The following is a 21,870-nucleotide window of genomic DNA, read 5'->3' on the forward strand; positions in this document are numbered from 1 at the left end:
GTCTCGACGGAACCTTCCCGGAGATCACCGAGTGAGTGGACATCGAGGGAGTAAAGAAGACCCTTTTTGAGCGAGGATCCGCAGGTAATACCGCCCTTATCTTGCCTACAATTCGTGTCATTCGAGAATTCTGATACTGCCGCTGACTTGTGCTTTCAGGATCCAGCGAAGGCGCGAGACGGGCGCCCCGACGGGGCGACGTCAAATCCGATCCCGCACGATTCCAGCAGATATCGCGACAGCTTGCCATCAGTAAACGCCCTAGTCGAGAAAGAAATAACGTCCCGGTGGTGGAGAAGGCGCCCGACCAGGAGGAAGAAACCTGCCAGAAGAAAGCGCCAGAAATTCCCGCGCACGCGGCCCAACAGTGTCGACCACCGCGCCTGGATCGATCAGCCGGCGACGGCGTGCACGCCGCGCGTTGCGCAAAAATCGATTTTTGGAAAATCGAACAATAAGGGCCCGGAGTATCTTGGGCAAGATGGGGCGCGTCGCCGAGCGGCCCCCACAGGATCCAGGATTCCGCACTCAAGCTGTGGACGTCGTATTGTCTTGTGTGTGCGATCCAGATCCCGAGCTGAGATATCATGTAAGAGGACGCAGGAGCCGGAAACCTCCCGATCCGGACGAGGCCGAGACGAAGGAGCCGGCTTTGTGAGACGAGCGTCGCAAATTGTAAAGCCACCGATTTTGCGATTGGGCGACTCACGATGGAGTCACAAATTTATTACGATCTTGTAGTCATTAGATTAGAGACGCGAATTTATTACGCTTAGAAAGTAGTATTGGATTAGAGTTACGAATTCGTTACAATCTTGTGGTCATTAGACTGGAGTCACGAATTTATTAAAGTATCGTTGTTTCGCTCGATCGCACCCGCCCGCGTGAGTTCGCTCCGTGCTGTCCGTTTCGTGTTACAATTACGTTGCGTGTGCGTACCGATCCGCAGCCGAGTTGTAATTTCGTCCTATAGTTGTGTCGCGAGTCATTAACCGCGCTGTGAATTGTCGCGCATTTATAATTTATGGTTAGTAAAATATTGATTTAATTTGTCGCATGGGTATCGCGAATCTCAGTTAATTGCGCTTTGTCCGACTTCCTTTCCTTGTTTTGTATCGTTGGCAAGCTCATAAGAATTATTGCGCATATCATTCGCGGGATCTTGTAACGTGCGGAGGAGCACGAGCCCGTCACGTGTCACGTGGGCTCGGAGCTACTGTTCGTCCCGATCGCCCTTGGCGACACTGTTATTTCATCGGGAGTTGGCGTCCACCAATAAAAAGCGTAGACCCGTCGGAGAATTCCCGCGTACGTAAAATCATCCGTTCATTGATTATCCCGTATTCGCGACATGTAACTTCAAGCGATCGTCAGTCTGTAACGCGCGCAGGTCACCATTGCCACTTAACAGAGCCGTCTAACTCTGTATTATTTACTGTCAAATACATTTGTTAATTTTATTGTTAAATTTATATTGTTTCAATAGTTCTCTCGCCTTCCCAATTTCATCCGCCCGCGCCGAACCTCCCCCTCTGCCATTTTAGGGCTGAGCTGCTGGATATCGGAGTCGCTAACGTCCCGGTTGCCTACGAGGCTTATTCTTTTCGCGGCTTAGTTAATTTTAGAGCAATCTCCCGCAAATTACGAGAAGAGTGGTACGCTTAACGTACCTGGCGCCCAACCGAATATTTGTGTAGAAAACCTTGCTAGAAAAGGTCGCCCCGACACCCGGGCGGCTAAGGGCCGCGACCAGGGACGGAGGCAAAGTTGGCTGTCGCTCGCGAGCACGGTTACAATATATATATATACAGATCGGTTATTTTGGGGACCTTTTTTTTTCGATTAAGGTGACAGTTGATTTCGATGCGTAATTAACTGCTGATTAACGTATTTTATATGTACTCAATTTATGATGCGTAATAATGGATATACGTTCGAATAAATATAAAGTGATTATTTCGGGGACTTTATATATATACATATTGATCACTTCAGGGTATTTTATATTTTAAGTTATTTTAACTATAATGTAGCTTTATTTTGGTTTCAGTTTTGAACAAAATAAGAATAAAATCAGTTTCTATCGGAAATAAAGTAAAAATATGTAAGTGCTTATGAACTCTCGCATGACCAAGTGGTCCTCGCGCGACTCTAATAAACAATTTTTATTAATCAAAGATCCTTTGAGATTATAAAATTTTGTTTACAATGTAAACATTAATTTTAATTAATGAGAAAGCAGTTATTTTTAAAATGTAAACAATGTTTGGTTTTCTATAATAATATTTCTAAAAAATCTGTATCTTCGAAAAATTGGTTTTATGAAAATAATCGACATTAATATAATACGTATAGTAAATTCTACATCAATGCGGATAAATCAGTGCGGAATGAAATCAGCAGAATGAACGTAACAACAAAGATCGAATTAATTACAAGCGTTTCGCCAATTCCGTATTACGCATTTTCTACATAGGATCGCGCTCTAAAGACGAGTGCCTACATGAAAAAACACCTTAATAATAAGTGGTTTATGGTGGTTTACGGCCGGTTGTTCCAACTTGTTGGTAAATTTACCTATCAGATAAGCATGCGTGTATCATAATTTTTTTCTTGAATAAAGACAAACACATATTTATGTGACAGGTAAGTTTTCCAAAAAGTTGGAACAATCGATCCTTAATAACACGTCCAGTTGATATCGCCGTTACAGCAGGTTAGTAAATTCAGGTTAAGTTTTGCACGTGCAGTTAACTCATTGAATTAATATTGATTAATATTCACACACACACACACACACACACACACACACACACACACACACACACACACACACACACACACACAGACACACACACACACACACACACACACACACACTCTCTCTCTCTCTCTCTCTCTCTCTCTCTCTCTCTCTCTCTCTCTCTCTCTCTCTCTCTCTCACGCACGCACGCACGCACGCACGCACACACACACACACACATTCAGATTTATTAAATAAAAATATTATTTTTTTAGCAGAAATGAAAAACCTATTTTACTTTTTAATAAAAAGGAATAAAAATTATTGTGTGAGCACAAAAGGAAAGATAAGGAAAACCGATATTATTTTGGTTAAACATGGTACTCTTTTTACTTAAACTGAATAATTCTTATACAATTTTTGTAATAATGCTTTTATAAGGAAAATACATATATTATTATTATACTACTTTTTTAGAAAACCAAAATATACTTGAAAATACTGCAAAAAACTTAAATATGAAAATACCTTACATAAAAATAAGAATGTGTGACAAGAAAATGGGTAAGAAAAAAAAGAATATATGTATATATTTAAAGTATGATTTAAAAAATAATAATTTGTTGTAATAGATGCAGTTTTTTGTGTACAATTATATACAATTGATTATATACGATTATGGCTGGTATTCATAGTTGAATTTCTTATTTCAAGATTGTCTCAAGCAATGTCTTAAGATGCTAATACGGCTCTGTGATTAGCTGATGGCATCTTAAGACGGTACTTAAGATAATCTTAAATATAAGACCCGACTATGAATACCGGCCTATGTGTCTTTCGCTATATTTTTTATCATTTATACTTATTTTTATACATAAGAAAGATCAATGATTTTAATGCTGCTGATTAATGATTAATGTAGAAAACAAAACAAATATTTTCTAAATATTTAATTAAACTATTCTTGTTGTTGAAATAAATAATTATTAAAAATATTTTTAGTTTTTTGAAAGTTATGTCAAATGAATGTTATTCAATATTTTTAATCATTATGTAATTCTGATTGTTTAGATGAAATGCATTTGAAAAAGCGGCAACGTCCAATAATAATAGAAGACAAAATATTGAGCAAAAATTTTAAAATAAAAGGTATTTTTTAAAATAATTTAAATGTTACATCACATGAAGTATCATACGTATAGTATTTTACATATTTTACGTAAAGTATCATACTTTCCGTTATGTAAAAAATTACACAGAAATGAATTAGAAACAGAAAAATGTGTAAGAAATAGATAATAAAATATATTAGAAATATAATAATTATTTGATTTATCAAATATATAGATTTATCAAATATAGTTTGAATATTTTTCTTATTTTAATCTCTGTAACAAATTTGACACAAAAATCAATGACTAATGTTACAAATTACAGTATAAAGATTTTTAAGAGTTTCTAAGATACTTTCATCTTGTATTTTGTTAATCACTAAATGCTTGTATAAATAGAATTCTAATTTTGTATTATCATATTTTACATTATATTTTTATTTCATTTCCAATATACACGTATATATATGTACATGTATATAAATATATATTATATTTTTTCTTAAATTTTATTTATATTCTTTTGATTATTGTGATGTCAAACTATTATTAACAATTTATTAATAACATGTCATAATTTTTGAAATTGTCAATTACAGTTTTAAAAAATAAGTTTAATACAACTCCTGAAAAAAAAAGAGAAGACGAAATTGAAATAATGATCAATAATTCTAAAACAGACAGAGATAAAAGGGAAAATTTAAAGTATGAATTATATGAAAATGCACATAGTAAATTAGGAAATGCAGGTATATACTGTAACCGCCGCTCACGAGCGACGGCCAACTTCGCCTCCGTCCCTGGCCGCGGCCCTGAGCCGCCCGGGTGTCGGGACGGCTATCCTCGCGAGGTTTCCCGACGCAACACTAAGTTGGGCGCCAGGTACGTTAAGCGTACCACTCTGTGTGCACCAACTCGCAAACCAATGTTTCGAGACGTGAATCTCGGGAAAGACGGGCGCACGCTAGGCGACCGGGGCGTTAGCGGCTCCGAGATCCAGCTGCTCAGCCCTCAAATGGTAGAGGGGGAGGTTCGGTGCGGGCGGATGGAATCGGGAAGGCGAGAGAATTACTTGTACGACACAGATGTAACAAATAAAAATAACAAGTGTATTTGATCGTAAATAATACAGAAACTACCGACTCTGCGGAGCGGTGGTGGCTCGCGCGCGTTATCAGCGGGTGTCCGCTGGATATCAAATTCTTCGAGAACGGTCTGTTAAACGAGCGGGTTATGATGCGTACGCGGGAACTCTCCGACTTGTCTTACGCTTGACTCGGCGCCGTTGGAGGACGCCGACTTCCGTCAGGGTGACCTCGCCAAGGGCGAACGGGACGGATCGCAACGCCGAGCCCGCGCGACATGCGACGGACTCGTGTTCTCCCGTGCTCGAACGATTCTCGCGAAGATAAGCGCGATGATGACTAATGCTTCTCCCGCACGGCGGGATACGACAAACGCGTCGACAATTATCCGAATATACTCCCCGAAGGGCTCGCAGTCACAGTGCGATTGACCAAATTTTACAGCATTGACGAACAAAATCTTCTACGACGCGACAAGATACAGCGCGGGAATAACCCGCGACACGACGACCGGACGCAACAACAATTGACTCGGCTGCGGATCGGGACGCACACGCAACGCGAAACGATTCAGAAACACACGGCACGTAGCGAAATCACGCGGACGGGCGCGATCGGGCGAGACGACGAAGCTCCGTGGAATCCGGAAGCTCGAGATTCTCATAAACGCCGAGAGATTTTGCGACAAGTACGCGATTTCCTCGCGGCTCGCCCAACCCGCGAAATCGGTCGCTTTACAATATGCGCGACGCTCGTCTCACCACTTCGACTCTCCTCTCGTGGCCTCCTCCGGGTCGGGATAACGTTCTTCCCTGCGTCCTTCTGTACAGCTAGGCTCGGGAGCTCGAAAACGCACACACAGTTTTACGAATACGTCCGCAGCACGAGTGAGGAATCCTGGATCTCGCGGGGACCGCTCGGCGGTGCGCCCCACCTTGCCCCCGGCGTTCCCGGCCCTTATTGGCGGATTTCGCGAAAATCGATTTTCGCGCAGAGCGCGGTGCCCACGCTGTCGCCGGCTGATCGATCCACGCACGGCGGTCGATGTTTATGGGCCCCGGGCACGGGAATCCTGGCGCTTCCTTGCGCGGCCGACTCTTTTCTTTTCGCCCGGCGTATCCTCCGCCATCGGGGCGTCATTTCCTCCTCGACGGGGCGTAGGCGGATCTTGAGTTGTCGTGATTCCTTCGCCGCACTTCCCGCGGTATCGGGTCTGCAGTCGCCCCGTCGGGATGTCGGCCTCGCGCGCCGTCACTGGATCCTGAAAGCGTGATTCAGCGGCAGTATCGGAATTCTTACATGGCACAAACGGTAGGCAAGATAAGGGCGGCATTACCTGCGGACCCCCGCTTAAAAAGGGTCTTCCTTGACTCCCTCGTTGTCCGTTCCTCTGCAATCTCCGGGAAGATTTTCCGTGGAGACGAGACGTCCGACAACTACAATGAGATCTTCACAGCCACCGATCTCCGCCGCAACCGCGGTATAACGCTCGCAAAAATCTTAACACGTAATTAAATGGACAGCGCGTGGGACGTCACACACACAAAAGTACAGAGAATACGCTTTTGCGTCCGCTCCCGAGCGGGAGGACGCAGGGCCCGCGTGATGTTATTGCGTAAGGGCCCTCAGGGCCTTGTGACGGACAGCAGCCTGCGGCTGTCACGTCACAATACATATATTTAATTTTTGTATTTATATATTCTTATTATTATTAATATATGATATGTATGTATATTTAGAAGTATTTTATTTATATTTCCTTTTTAATTTAATTTCTATAAAAAACCTATAATTAAGAAGATATAATATTAACATTGTATATTAACATATACAGTTTAATTAATATATACATATACATATATACATTGTAATGACCGTTTTCGCGCGGAGATCTTAGCTCGTCGGAAAAATAAAGGCCAGGGCGAAAAAGGCTCAGAAACAGCAGAAACGCAATGGATAGTTTAGATGATACAGTTTTATTACTTTATTATAATACAATGACGGTTACGGATATTTACAACGCGAATGAAGTATATACAATGGTCGGGCTATGTACAGCGATGTTTCCCGGTGATCAGGAACGGAGTGCGTGACAGCGGGCCGATCAGCTGTCCGGTATGGCGGGATGTCGGCGGTGCGCGGTGAGGCGGGCGGCGCGTGTAGTGAGCCCGACGTTCGGATTCGGTGGCCGGCGGGCGCGCGGTGTGGAACCGGGTGTCTCGCGCCCCGACGTTTTTCTATGAATTGCTACGGCAATTCTTCGAACGGCGGCTTGGTTTTCTGGAACGGCGTCGGCCCCGAGTACTCTCGGGGGGAGACGGAGAACACTCCGTGCCGTTTACCGGGCCGTGAGGATGCGGTCGGGAAGGATCCCTGCTAGCTGCCGAGAGCTCTCGGCGGAGACAGAGCACGCTCTACCCCCGTTGTCTGCTTAGCAAGGAAGGAAGTCAGGCGAGCTAGGCCGAGAACTCTCGGCGATGAAGGAGAACACTCCACCGTTTTGCTGGCTCGTAGGCTTGTCTTCTCGTCGGAACGTATCGGACGGGATAACGAAAAGTGCAGTTTGTCGCTGCCGGGCGGCCTTATATATGGTCCCCGGCAGTGACTCGGGAGTTTTTGGAATTCCTCGGCCTCCTCTCGGTTACATCTCCGGGATGCTGGTTCGAGAGGAGGGAGGCGAAGCGCCTCCGAGATGCGCGTCATCTCGATGGCGTGGAGTGCTTATGGCGCGTTTTTGCCCGTTTCTCGGCCCGTTTCCTGGCCCGGCGGATGGTCGGCCGGGCCTTGCGGTCGTTGTTAGCCGCTTAGGAACGCGGTTCGTTACAACATTATTTATTAATATAAAAAAAATTAGCGACAAAATAAACAACTTGGATAAAAAATTTAAGTTTTTAATTGTTACAAAATGAGTTTGCCAAACGCCCAGCGTTTGCCAAAAAAGAATTTTTAAGTATACTTTAATTTAAAATAGAGAAAATTGTTAAGAAATTTACTTATAAGTTTTGAAATAATAATTACGTTACGTATGTATAATTTGTATACATGTATATATTTATATATATATATATATATATATATATATATATATATATATAAAACACATGCTATTTTAATATTATTTATACCTATCTTACAACGAAACTTAAACTTTTTTATCTGAGCATTTTTTTGACACTTTTATTTAAAATATTTTACAGTTTTTGTTTATTTATCAAATTTATCAGTTTTTGTCTATTTTTTAAATCTGTTCCTTTAAATATTAAATTTCTTATTTTAATTTTTCCTGTTTACTATTATTTTTTTTATAGATCACCCATTTTTACTTGCGGCATTTAACCGTGCATTTTATAAAGATTTATCAAATGATGAAAATTCTAATAAAGATATGACATGTAATAATAAAAGTCTAAAATAGTAACAATACAAACAGAAATGTGCAGGTAAATATTTATATTTTTATATCTATACATATAAACGCGCCTTTGATATTGTATAACATTAATGTTATAATTCTAAAATTATCAAACAACTTGTTAGTTATTTCAGATATGTAAACTATTTCTTCTGGAGTTGCAGAGTTAAATTATGTGACGACGTTATTTATAACCAAAAGCAAATCTGTAGTAAAATATATATTGTAAGCAAGTATAAAATAAAATATTACCTAATTTGTGTAATATTTTGTATATATTTTGTGTGGCTTGCGTGTATTTTTTTATAACATTTCATAACATACATAAATTGCTTACGTGTCGTTATTATATGCTTTATAAATTATTATATTGTTAAGAATATTTTTTTGGTGCAGGAAAAGAAGCTTTTGTGCAAAGCATGTTTTTCTATTTACTAAACAATTATTCTATTTACTAAACAATATTTTTTATGATTTCCTATTTTCATTTTTTTGTGTTCAATTTACTCACGTTATTTATTATAAAAATATTTTTTTGGTGTGATAGAAAAAACTTTTGTGTAAAACATGTTTTCTATTTATTAAGCAATTACATATTTTTTATGCTTTACTTACGTTATTTATTATGTTTTTATATTTATTTTATATACTTTATATATATTTTTATATACAATACAAAAGTCAGATCGTAAATATATGTATTTGATTTCAGGAATCGATCTCAAAGCGATCTATCCAATTTAAGTACATTTAGCGAACAATTTTTAAAAGAGATTGCAAATAATAATAACGAAGAAAATGAAAACAATTTATTCGACTTTATGAATATGTCTTTTATAATAGATGAAACTGAAAATGAAAGTTTCAATAAATCATTTACATTAGAAAATTTTCCTGAGGATATTATTGAAAGTAAGTTAATAATAATTCAGATTTTATTAATGTTTTACTTAAATAGGCTTGTTTTATTAAAACGGTATTTACATATGTAATTATATATGTAGAAAATATTAATTTATAACATAATATACATATAATATATACAGTATAATATATTTTACATAGAATATAACGTATAAAACATAACGTATGATACGTTATATACAATGTACATATACATTGTGCACAGGGTATTATAATTAAAATTGCAATTGGTTTATTACTATCCACAAGGCGCTATGTGGAAAAGTAACACCACGGTTAACTCTCCTTTGATTTGCTTAAATATGTGTTGGTAAATTATTTGACTCTATGTTCTAAATCATTTCTCTCAATTTTGATAAAAAAAATTTTAAGAGAAGCAAATTGAAATTTCATACAATTTATATAAAAATGGCAATAACTCAAATAACATATTTCCGGACTTATACTAACTTTTTTCTTGTTTTTGAATCCTTAATTATCCTCAAGCGATTAAATTCCACTTTTGAGAAATGTAATATAATATGGTATTATAATACATATAAAAGGCTCATTTTTCCAACATCAAGTAACTTTAACTTGGTTAATATAACTATATTGTCTCTTTTTACAATTTATCTAAAAAAAAAAAAAATGAAAATAGTTACTAACGAAGTTAAAATTACCTGACGTTGAAACAATCTTTTATGATGACTAATGACATTATATATGTTACATATGTATATACCATATATATTATATATACTGTAACCGCCGCTCGCGAGCGACGGCCAACTTCGCCTCCGTCCCTGGTCGCGGCCCTGAGCCGCCCGGGTGTCGGGGCGACTATCTTCGCGAGGTTTCCCGACGTCACACTAAGTTGGGCGCCAGGTACGTTAAGCGTACCACTCTGTGTGAACCAACTCGCAAACAAATGTTACAATACTTGAATCTCGGGAAAGACGGGCGCACGCTAGGCGACCGGGGCGTTAGCGGCTCCGAGATCCAGCTGCTCAGCCCTCAAATGGCAGAGGGGGAGGTTCGGTGCGGGCGGATGGAATCGGGAAGGCGAGAGAATTACGTACACGACACAAATGTAACAGAAAAAGTAACAGTTGTATTTGACCGTAAGAATTACAGTAGATGACGACTCTGCGGAGCGGTGGTGGCTCGCGCGCGTTACCAGCTGGCGTCCGCTGGGTATCAGATTTTGCGAGAACGGTATTTTGAACGAGCGGGTTATGATGCGTACGCGGGAACTCTCCGACTTGTCTTACGCTTGACCCGGCGTCGTTGGAGGACGCCGACTCCCGCCAGGATGACCTCGCCAAGGGCGAACGGGACGGATCGCAACTCCGAGCCCGCGCGACACGCGATGGACCCGTGTTCTCCCGCGCTCTAACGATTCTCGCAAAAGATAAGCGCAATAATTATGAGTTATTCGACAGTCCGGCGGTATACGACGATTGCGTTGATAATTATCAGAGTACACTCCCCGAGGGGCTCGCAGTAACGGTGCGATCGACCAAATTATACAACAGTAACAATTAAATTTTTCCACGACGCGACAAGATACAGCGCGGGAATAACCCGCGACACGACGACCGGACGAAACGACAATTGACTCGGCTGCGGATCGGAACGCACACGCAACGCGAAACTATCATGAAATACACAGCAGGTAGCGAAATCACGCGGACGGGCGTGATCGGGCGAGACGACGATGCTCCGCTGAATCCGCGAGCTCGTGATTCCAATGAAAACGCCGAAAGATATTGCGATAAGTACGCGATTTCCTCGCGGCTCGCCCAACCCGCGAAATCGGTGGCTTTACAGTTTGTGTGACGCTCGTCTCACCACTTCGCCTCTCCTCTGCTGGCCTCCTCCGGGTCGGGATAATTCTCGTCCCTGCGTCCTTCCTCACAGCTCGGCTCGGGAACTCCGAAACGCACGCACGCACAGTTTTTACGCTTACGTCCGCAGCACGAGTGAGGAATCCTGGATCTCGCGGGGGCCGCTCGGCGGCGCGCCCCACCTTGCCTCCGGCGCTCCTGGCCCTTATTGGTTGATTTCGCGAAAATCGATTTTCGCGCAGAGCGCGGTGCCCACGCTGTCGCCGGCTGATCGATCCACGCACGGCGGTCGATGATTATGGGCCCCGGGCACGGGAATCCTGGCGCTTTCTCGCGCGCCCGACTCTTTTCTCCTCGCCCGGCGTATCCTCCGCCATCGGGGCGTCATTTCCTCCTCGACGGGGCGTCGGCGTATCTTGAGTTGTCGTGATTCTTCCGCCGGACTTCCCGCGGTATCGGGTCTGCAATCGCCCCGTCGGGATGTCGGCATCGCGCGCCGTCGCTGGGTCCTGAAAGCGTGATTCAGCGGCAGTATCGGAATTCTTACATGGCACAAACGGTAGGCAAGATAAGGGCGGCATTACCTGCGGACCCCCGCTTAAAAGGGTCTTCTTTGACTCCCTCGTTGCCCGTTCCTCTGCAATCTCCGGGAAGATGTTCCGTTGAGACGAGACGTCCGACAACTACAACGAGATCTTCATAGCCTACCGATCTCCGCCGCACCCGCGGTATAACGCTCGCAAAAATCTTAACAAGTAATTAGATGGACAGCACGTGGGACGTCACACACACAAAGTACAAGAGAATACGCTTTTGCGTCCGCTCCCTACCGGGAGGACGCAGGGCCCGCGGGATGTTATTGCGTAAGGGCCCTCAGGGCCTTGTGACGGACAGCAGCCTGCGGCTGTCACGTCACAACTCCCCCCTCCCCGGAGAGGACCGAGGAGGTCTTGGCTTTTGACGAACACGTCAACAGCCACCAACTTCTTCCCGTCACGCGCGAATCCGAACCGATACCGAATTATAACGCGAACCAAGAATGATAGAAAATAATAGTAATAAAAAATTATCGGGGGGGGGGGGTTTCTAGCCGCGTCCGGCTACCACCGCCACCCGTAGACACCAAGACGCCAGATAACATGGGAGTTTCTAGGCCCGGGAAGCACGCCGTCCATCTCGTGGACCGGACATACCTTTTCTCCGCGGTCCACCCACGATCTCGCGAACACCAAAGAGGAAGGATCGACACGGCGGAGAATTCTTAGGATCCTCATCTTCACGAATGAAACTCCGATTTCACTGACGATCGGCCGCTCCACCGCCGACGCTAAGCCTCGATTTCCCCCCTTTTCCGTGCGACCTTCACCTGCCACTGCCAATCCAAAACAACAAAAGAGATAGAAAGAAAAAGAACGAACAAACGAAACAGGACAAGACAGAATGAAGAACAAGGTGTCCTCCCGGTAAATCCGACACCGCCCCACGATTCCGTGTAATGGTTAGCGTTCTCTTAAAGGTTTGAGGTTCGCAAGGAAAGGAATTTGGGACAAAAAAAAAGAAACACCCTGAAAGTAAGCCTCAGTGCCCTTTATTACGCTCCACCTCCCAGGAGGGAGCGAAGGAGAGACCGAAGGAGCGACAGAAAAGGAAAATTTAATGGCGGCACCTTTCGAGGGCCCGATCAGGGGCCTGGGGTCCTCCCGCGTCACGCCACCCCGGTCCGCACTTGGGGCACCGCCGCAAGGTGGTCCCGCGCCGGCCGCAGCGGTAACAAAAGTCACCCCGCTGGCCGAGGGGGCATTCCGAGTAGCGGTGGGCCCCTCCGCAATTCCAGCAGCACTGGCCGCGGCCCGTCTTCCGCGGCTTCTCCGCCGGGTCCTTCGCCGCTCTGGCGACGCTGCTTCCCTCGGGTGGCCCTTCCTCCGCTACGGCCGCGCCCTCCCATCCCGTGGTCTGGTCCGGGCCCGTCTGGGTCGCTCGGTCCTCCGTCTTCCTAGGTGCGGGGGCGTCGGTCCCGACACTGCGTCGCTCTGCCCGCTCCTCCCGCCACAACTCCATCACCGCCTCCAACATTCGGGCCGACCGCGGCGTTTCCCCGCGCATATCCACCAGCGCCGCCGCCAAGTGGAACTCCACGTAGCGCCCCTGCATCCTCCCCCAGGATAATGTGCGGGACTCTGGTACGATAATCTTCGGTGTTGAAAGGATTCCCCGGACGGACACAAGAAAGAATAACACAACAACACAAAAATATCAGTCCACACAAAAATATCAGTCGGCACAATGATACGGTTTTAGGTCTTTTATGTGGACTTTCCCCGCTCCTGAATTATCCAAATTTGATAGCTCGTACACCACGGGAGATAAAATTTTCGCGATTTTAAAGGGGCCATGAAATCTCGGTGACAATTTTGCGGCAATGTTCTGAGATGCCGAAGAAAGCGTGTGCTGTCGCCGTAATACCAACTCCCCCACCCCAAAGGATCTGTCACGCCTCCGCGCGTTATAATAAGTCGATTGTTTTTGATAGGCAAGCTCCAGATTTTCGTTAACCCACCCGTGTAGGGCCTGTAGGTCTTTCATTCGCTTTGACCACTCTCCCGCATCGCTTTGTTGTACTTCGGTAACATTTTCACGACGGCGACGTACCGTACGGGAAGGCTCCAATTCTCTACCGCAGTTCAAGAAAGCTGGCGACGTTCCTATCGACGAATGATGCGCGGTATTGTATGCGAAGCGAAAATCGCTCAGATGTACGTCCCATTCCCTATGATCTCTATCAAGGAATGCTATAATCATCGTCTTTAGAACGCGATTCACTCTCTCCACGGGGTTAGCTTGTGGATGATATGGCGGAACGGTAGTGTGCTTGATTTCGTAATCGTCGGCAAAAGAACGCAGCGTACGATTAATAAATTCTGTCCCGTTGTCGGTGAGTAGAAATTTTGGCGTTCCCCATCGCGCGATTACTAGATCTTCTAATGCCTCCCGTATTAATTTCCCGTTCGCGGCTCTTAACGCACGGCATTCTATCCACTTCGTAAATAAATCTTGAATGACTAAAATATACGCGAAACCTGATTTGCTACGCGGAAGCGGTCCCATAATATCGGCAGCAATAACGGTCCACGGGACTTCTACGACTCGACGGCCCATGAGTCCCGCAGAGCTCGCCTGCTCGACCTTCGTGCGCTGGCACGTGCCGCACTCTCCCACGTAAGACGCGACGTCCCTAAACATGTTAGGCCAGTAGTAGGCAATGATCAATCGGTGATGAGTTTTTTCCACCCCTAAGTGGCCCGCCTGAGCATCGTCGTGTGCCTCCCGAAGAGCCTCCCCCCGCAATTCCGACGGTAACACCAATTTCCACTCATTCAAATCATCGACCACGGCTGAAGTCGTAGCACGCGGTCGCGAATAATATAATTGTCCGTCCACTATTTTCCAATCTAGAAACCTATGTGGAGTTTCAGATACGTCGCGAACTCGATCGAGATACCAACGGTCACGTATGTCGTCGGGAATCTTAACATCGACAACGGCGGCAAGGGGGATCTCGGTGTCACTCTCGAACATTCGGGACAACGCGTCAGGCACGTGATGTAGAGCGCCTTTTCTATGCACGATCTCATAGTCGTATTCGAGCAGCTCCAGTACCCAACGAGCTAGTCGACCTGTCGGATTCTTCAAATTATGCAACCACCTTAGACTACTGTGGTCCGTTATTACCGTAAATTTATATCCCTCTAAGTACGGGCGGAATTTCTGAATAGCTCACACAACTGCTAAACACTCCTGTTCTGTTACCGAGTATTTTCTTTCGGGATCCGACAAGGCACGGCTCGCAAACGCGATAATATTTTCTACGTCCTCGATCTGCTGAATCAGGACAGCACCCAGCCCAACGAAACTAGCGTCAGTCTATAATACGAACGGAATCTGAAAGTCGGGACACGATAAAGTCGGAGCGGACGCCAATCGGTCGCGGATCTGCGCGAATGCGCGTTCCTGCTCCTCTCCCCACTCCCAGCGCTGCGCCTTCTTCAGCAATCGAGTCAGAGGCTCACTTACAGTCGCGAAGTGCGGTATGAATCGACGATACCATGATGACATGCCGAGAAAACGTCGTAATTGTTTAAGGTTGCGCGGCGCCGGATATTCAAATATCGGCTTGGCTTTGTCGGGATCAACAGTTAGGCCGTCCCGCTGCAAAATAAATCCTAAATAACGAACCTGTGAGCGGCAAAATTCACACTTCTCGGGATTTATCGTAAGACCGGCAGCCGTGATTTTGCTGAGAACGCGCTCTAGCCAATCTAAATGTTCCTCGAAGGTGGGCGTAACAATCACAATATCGTCTAAATACGCGAACGCATGGGGTTCCATTTCCGGCCCGATTAATTTATTCAAAAGATGCTGGAACGTCGCGGGAGCTCCGGTTAATCCATATGGCATTCTCGTGAAATGATAAAGTCCTTTCCCGGGGACGCTAAACGCCGTGATTTCTCGACTATCCTTCGCCAAGGGTATTTGAAAGTACGCCTGGCTCAGATCAATCGTAGAAATGTAACGCGCCGATCTCAATTTATCCAGTATACCATTCATATTTGGTAACGGATACGCGTCCTTTTTTGAAACGCTGTTAACTTTGCGAAAATCTAAACAAAACCGATATTTCCCGTTTGGTTTTCGTACCATAACGATGGGATTAGACCACTCACTAAACGACGGCTCGATAATTCTGGCCGTTAACATTTTATCAACCTCCCCGCGAATCGCTTCCTGCACTTTAGGCGAAACCAAATAACAACGCTGTTTAATAGGAGCGTTTTGACCAACGTCGATTCTATGCTCCGTAAGAGAAGTGACACCGGGATCGGTAACCGCGTCAGGTATCTTATTTTCCAGGAACTGCCTCAACCGATTTTCCTGGTCGGGGGTTAGTTCGGATAGTCCACAGCAAACGCAAACGCCATCATCGTCGGTAGGATCGAAGGAACGACGCTCCCAAGGTCGGTTCGCGAAATACCAGCCCCGCGACGCGAAATCCAAGCCAATACCGAACGCGCAGAGAAAATCCATCCCCGCAACGCATGAAACGGCCAGGGCCGGCAATAGGCACACGGTAACCTCACGCTGCAAATCGTGAAGTGAAAGCGTAAGCGAAACTTCCTCTCTGATTTCCGTTATTTGTCCGTTCGCGTTGCGAATCCGGAGATCGCGCGCTCTAGTCGTCGGCAACGCTAATCGTCGTACGATTTTAATACCCTCGTCTCCAAAAATTATTCGGCTAGACCCTGAGTCGACCAGCGCCATTAACGGGAATTCTCCGATAAAAATACGGAAATACCGTAACGGCGGTAATTCTAGGGCGCGAAACGTTAAGTTCAAATATTCAACGTCGTCAACAGAATCAATGTCGCGGGTCTCAACCGATTCGGCAGGAGTCGCGACCACCCGCTCTAGCGACTCGCCTCCGCGTTTCCCGTACACGTCGGGCAAGTTCTCACTGTGACGTCTTTCTTCCCGCATCGATAGCAGTGCACGCGGCGAGTCTCTGTGCATTCCCGCGCGACGTGCCCACTTTTCTCGCAATTCCAACAACGAATGGTCGAGGTACGTGCCGGATTCGCGGCGGCGGTCGTAGCCGGTACGACGGCGGTGGTCGGGACCTCGGCGGCCCTCACCGGCGCGCGAGCTCGTCGACCCGATCTTGTATTTCCCGTCGGGCCTGACGCGGCGAGTCTCGCCGTCAGGGTGTCGGTAACGCGAGATGACTTTTTCGGCGGCCTGTACGCTAGGTCAGGGAACAGAGACTTCTCGGGTGGCGTGTAGTTGCAGAACCGCGAACGAGACTCGTAGCTCGCCTCCACTCGAATGGCTAGTGTCTCGAAGGTCACGAAGTCGCGGAACTCATCGCGGCGCAGGGCCATCTGCAAGTGCGGCTGCATGTTACGATGGGCGTAATTAAGCTGTTCCTCGACAGTCCACGGGGGACTCAAACGCTCGAAGAACGATTGCATGCAGGAGAGGTACTCCGCGACCGGCTCCTGTTCCCCCTGCACGCGTCTCAAAATCTCATCTCGCAACGCGAACTGAAAGTCCGGTTTACCAAAACGCGCACGCCACGCGGCCACGAACTCTTCCCAAGTTCTCCATCCATCGCGCCGATTCCTAAACCAATACAGCGCGGGTCCCGTCAAAAAAGGCGGTAAGCATTTAAATAACTCGGCGTCGTCGACCGGGCACATGGTGCGGCCCTCCTCAATGCGATCGAGAAAGGCCTCCGAGTTACTTCCGCGCGCCCCCGAAAATGAGGAATTCCACCTACGCAGCGTGTGGTACATGTCCATCGCGTCATTTCGCTTAGGTAAGCGCGGGAGCGAATGGCGGGCGCGAGGGAGGGGAGGGGAGGCGACGGGCTCCATTTCAGCCACGTCGTCCTCGTCGAATTGCCCCGGGCTATCGGGTCGCACGTCCGCGGGTGGCGACAGGTGTAATAAGTTCGACGTACCCTCTCCCGCACTTGTCGAGGCCATGGGCTCTGCCGGGATACCGAGCTCGAAGCGCAACAGTCGGTCGCGCAAAATAGTACCCTCGCCCTCGCTCTCCTGGCCCCGCTGCAACAACTCCTCTCGCAATTGCTCCGTCGTTAATTTGTAAATCCACCCGTAACGCGCTCGTCCCTCCGACATCCCGAAAATATTATTTACGCCCAATAAAATATCCCTCAAGGATGCTAGAACACGCGGGCTCGCCGTGGACCCTCCGCTACGGCCTTCGATGACGCACAGCTGACAATTGATGATTCTTATAGTGGCACAAAGAAATACTATTGTCTTTACTGTAAATGTCTAAAATCAAAAATTGCAAGACATCTCGAAAATGTACATCGTAATGAAGATGATGTTAAAAAATTTATTCAGTTACCAAAAGGATGTCTTGAACGCAAAAAAATTATTGAAACACTACGTCGCGAAGGAGAATTTCAATTTAATACAAACAGAATGTTAAATGATGGCAAGTTACATGTTGTTAGACGACCAAATATTAAATTTAATAGAAAGGCTGATCAATATGGAGTTTGTGTCAAGTGCCATGGATTTTTCTCGAAAAACACTTTACGAAATCATACTCGGAAATGTTTAAATTTAAAACATTCTAATAATCGAATAATCACAGTTCTCGGCCGTGCAATTCTCGGGAGAATTAATGGAATAGCTTCTCAAACTTTAAAAAAAGTGATTTTTCCAGTACTAAGAGAAGATTCTGTTACGCGTCTTATAAGATACGACGAACTAATTATTCGATATGGCAATAAACTTTGTATGAAATACAAACCGCAGCACCAACACGATATGGTGCGAAATCGATTACGTACACTTGGAAGGTTTTTAGAAGCATTAAAAAGCATAAACACTGAAATTACGGATTTTGCCTCATTATACCAGCCAAAATATTATGATGACTGCATTAAAGCGGTATATGTAGTAGCTCGATTTGATCCAGAAACTCAAAAGTTTGGTGCTGCTTCTACAGCATTTCAATTGGGAACATTACTAAAAGAAGTTGGCGAATTGTGGCGATCACAATGTATAAAAAATCACGATCCTGTTAAAAAGACTCTCGTTGAAGATTTTCTTTCGCTTCGTAAAGAAGACTTTGGTCATTCAGTCAACAAAACGATAATGGAAACAAGAGCCCATATGACACGGCAAAAAGTGGAAGTAGCTCCAAGTATGAATGATATAAAAAAACTTTCTTATTATGTAAATACTAAACGACTTGAAGCATATAATCTTTTAAAAGAAAGATTTTCTTATAATATATGGCAAACTCTAGGTGAATGTACTTTAATCTCTATGCAAATATATAATAGAAAACGCGCGGGCGAGATACAAAGGATTTTATTGGAAGATTTTAAAACTTATGAAGGTTTAAATGAGCAAAGTGACCCGGATCTTTTTAAATCGCTTTCAGACTCAGCTAAAGAAATTGCACGCAAATACGTACGATTTCAGATTAGAGGAAAGCTAGGTCGTTCTGTTCCCGTTTTGTTACAATCTGATGTTTTAGATTGTATAAAATTATTTCTACAATTTCGAAATCAAGCTGGTGTACATCCAAAAAATCCGTATGTTTTTGGTATAACAGGTTTTTATAAGCAAAGATTTAAAGTCATAAGAGCATATGAGCAGATGCGGAAATTTGCATACGAATGTGGAGCTGATCATCCTGAAAGATTGCGAGGCACTCTTCTTAGAAAACATATCGCAACTAATTGCCATAAATTAAAAATAACAGAACAAGAAGTATCCGAATTAGCTAATTTTATGGGACACAAAGAAAATATACATAAACAATACTACAGATTACCTCAAAAAGAAGCCGATATACTTAATATTAGTAAATATTTGGAAGCTGCACTTGATTTAAATAATAACAAGTCTGATATTGATAGCTCTGATACAGATGATACAGACAATAGCAATATTGATGATGACAATAATAATAATGGTTATAATAATAGTAACATCAGTCTAAATGATACAAATACTGACAATGATCTGATTTATAATAATGATAACATGCAAGGTATGAAATAGCAATCATTATTTCTGATTTATAGCTTTTAAATATTATGTAAGAAAAAATAATTGTTTATATATACACATAAATATTATATTATTTATAGAATTATCCTATATGAGTAACAGCAGTTCTCTTATGAAAAGAAAGAAAAATAAAATTACAAAAAATCAAAAAAAAGTATACAACAGTAAGTTTACTAATTCTATATACATATATACATATATCGAATTCGAAATTATTTATTTACATATCATTTTAATTTTACGGATTTTAATTTATACATATTTCTATCTATACATATTTATGATTTATTTTATATATATTTAATAATTGGCAAGTAAAAACGGCATGATTAAAAATTACTTTAAAATTTGAGATGCATATTAGAATTTTTCAAGCAGAAAGCGTGAAGCAAAAGATTACAGTTGTACATTTTTTAAATTCAAAGATACGCCATCTGATTTTGAATTTATTGCATTATACGCATGCTTCTTTTTGTCTTACATCAGTCTAGTCATAAACAGGTTCATTGACCTAACAATAAATTTTGACACTAATTTACGCTTTTTGCTTGAAAAAAAAAATCTCATAACTGTACGTATTTTGAATTTAAAATTACTTTCACTCACACTGGTCATTTTGATTGCTTGCCAAAGTCCAACCTGTGAATAGAAGATAATACCACTTGTACATTGGGGAGTGGCTCAATTGGACGCAGGTGGACACGTTGCAAATGAACACAAAGAGTAATGTACATGGTTCAAATGGACACGGTTTATTTGGATACAGGAATTTTGTACACCGTAAAGTTGTACACCGCAAAGTTGTACACCGTAAAGTTGTACACCGTACATTTCTATACCCTTCTGTTTAGGGCATCCCTATCGACGGGGTGAGTGCGGGAGGGGGGCCGAAAGCCCCTCTTGCACCCTTTTGTGTGTGTGTGTGTGTGTGTGTGTGTGTGTGTGTGTGTGTGTGTGTGTGTGTGTGTGTGTGTGTGTGTGTGTGTGTGTGTGTGTGTGGGGCCACGGTTACGGTGTACAACTTTACGGTGTAGAAATGTACAGTGTACATTATTTTGTGTCCATTTGCACTGTGTCCAATTGTACTGTGTCCAAGTGAAGGCCACTCGTATATTGTAGTCTACTAATCGTCTCCCTTATGTAACAATGCATGTCCGTGATTTGGAAATTGCGCATACAGATTAATTTATCGGCTTGTACTTTGATTGTAATTGAATTAGTCCAAATAAAACTTTCTTTTTATATCAATAATTGTATAATATGTATATACATGGATATTTATATCTATATGTATACACATATGTGTACACGGATACGTGTATCCATATATAGATCTACATATCCATGTATATACATATTATATAATTGTTGATATGAAAAGAAAGTTTTATTTAGATTAATTCAATTTTATATATAATTCTATATATACATATATATTTATTTAATAAATTAATTTTCTTAATTTTAGAAAATGAAAATCAAATAAAGTACAAACGTACACGTTGGAATGATGCAGAAAAAAGTATTGTGCTGAAAAAATTTGGCTCATATTTAAATACTTATAAATGTCCCAATAATAAAGAAACAGCCGCTTTAATAGCAGCTAATCCTTGTTTACAAACACGAAATGTTAGCCAAGTAAAAACTCTGAGACAGACATTTAATAAACCAACATTTTTAGACATTTATCAAAACACAAACTTCTGTCATTTGTTAAACATATAAAATCACACACACACACACACACACACACACACACACACACACACACACACACACACACACACACACACAAAAGGGTGCAAGAGGGGCTTTCGGCCCCCCTCCCGCACTCACCCCGTCGATAGGGATGCCCTAAACAGAAGGGTATAGAAATGTACGGTGTACAACTTTACGGTGTACAACTTTGCGGTGTACAACTTTACGGTGTACAAAATTCCTGTATCCAAATAAACCGTGTCCATTTGAACCATGTACATTACTCTTTGTGTTCATTTGCAACGTGTCCACCTGCGTCCAATTGAGCCACTCCCCAATGTACAAGTGGTATTATCTTCTATTCACAGGTTGGACTTTGGCAAGCAATCAAAATGACCAGTGTGAGTGAAAGTAATTTTAAATTCAAAATACGTACAGTTATGAGATTTTTT

General features: G+C 43.5%; 1 protein-coding gene across 1 annotated transcript; it reads left to right on the top strand.

Moving 5' to 3' along the window:
* Positions 1-18,463: 18,463 nt before the first annotated feature.
* Positions 18,464-19,711, top strand: LOC118646901. Its single transcript, XM_036290833.1, has one exon. It carries the CDS (start codon positions 18,464-18,466, stop codon positions 19,709-19,711), a length of 1,248 nt encoding a protein of 415 aa, XP_036146726.1.
* Positions 19,712-21,870: the final 2,159 nt, after the last annotated feature.

Source organism: Monomorium pharaonis, chromosome 1, assembly GCF_013373865.1.
Source record: "Monomorium pharaonis isolate MP-MQ-018 chromosome 1, ASM1337386v2, whole genome shotgun sequence".
Lineage (NCBI taxonomy): Eukaryota > Metazoa > Arthropoda > Insecta > Hymenoptera > Formicidae > Monomorium > Monomorium pharaonis.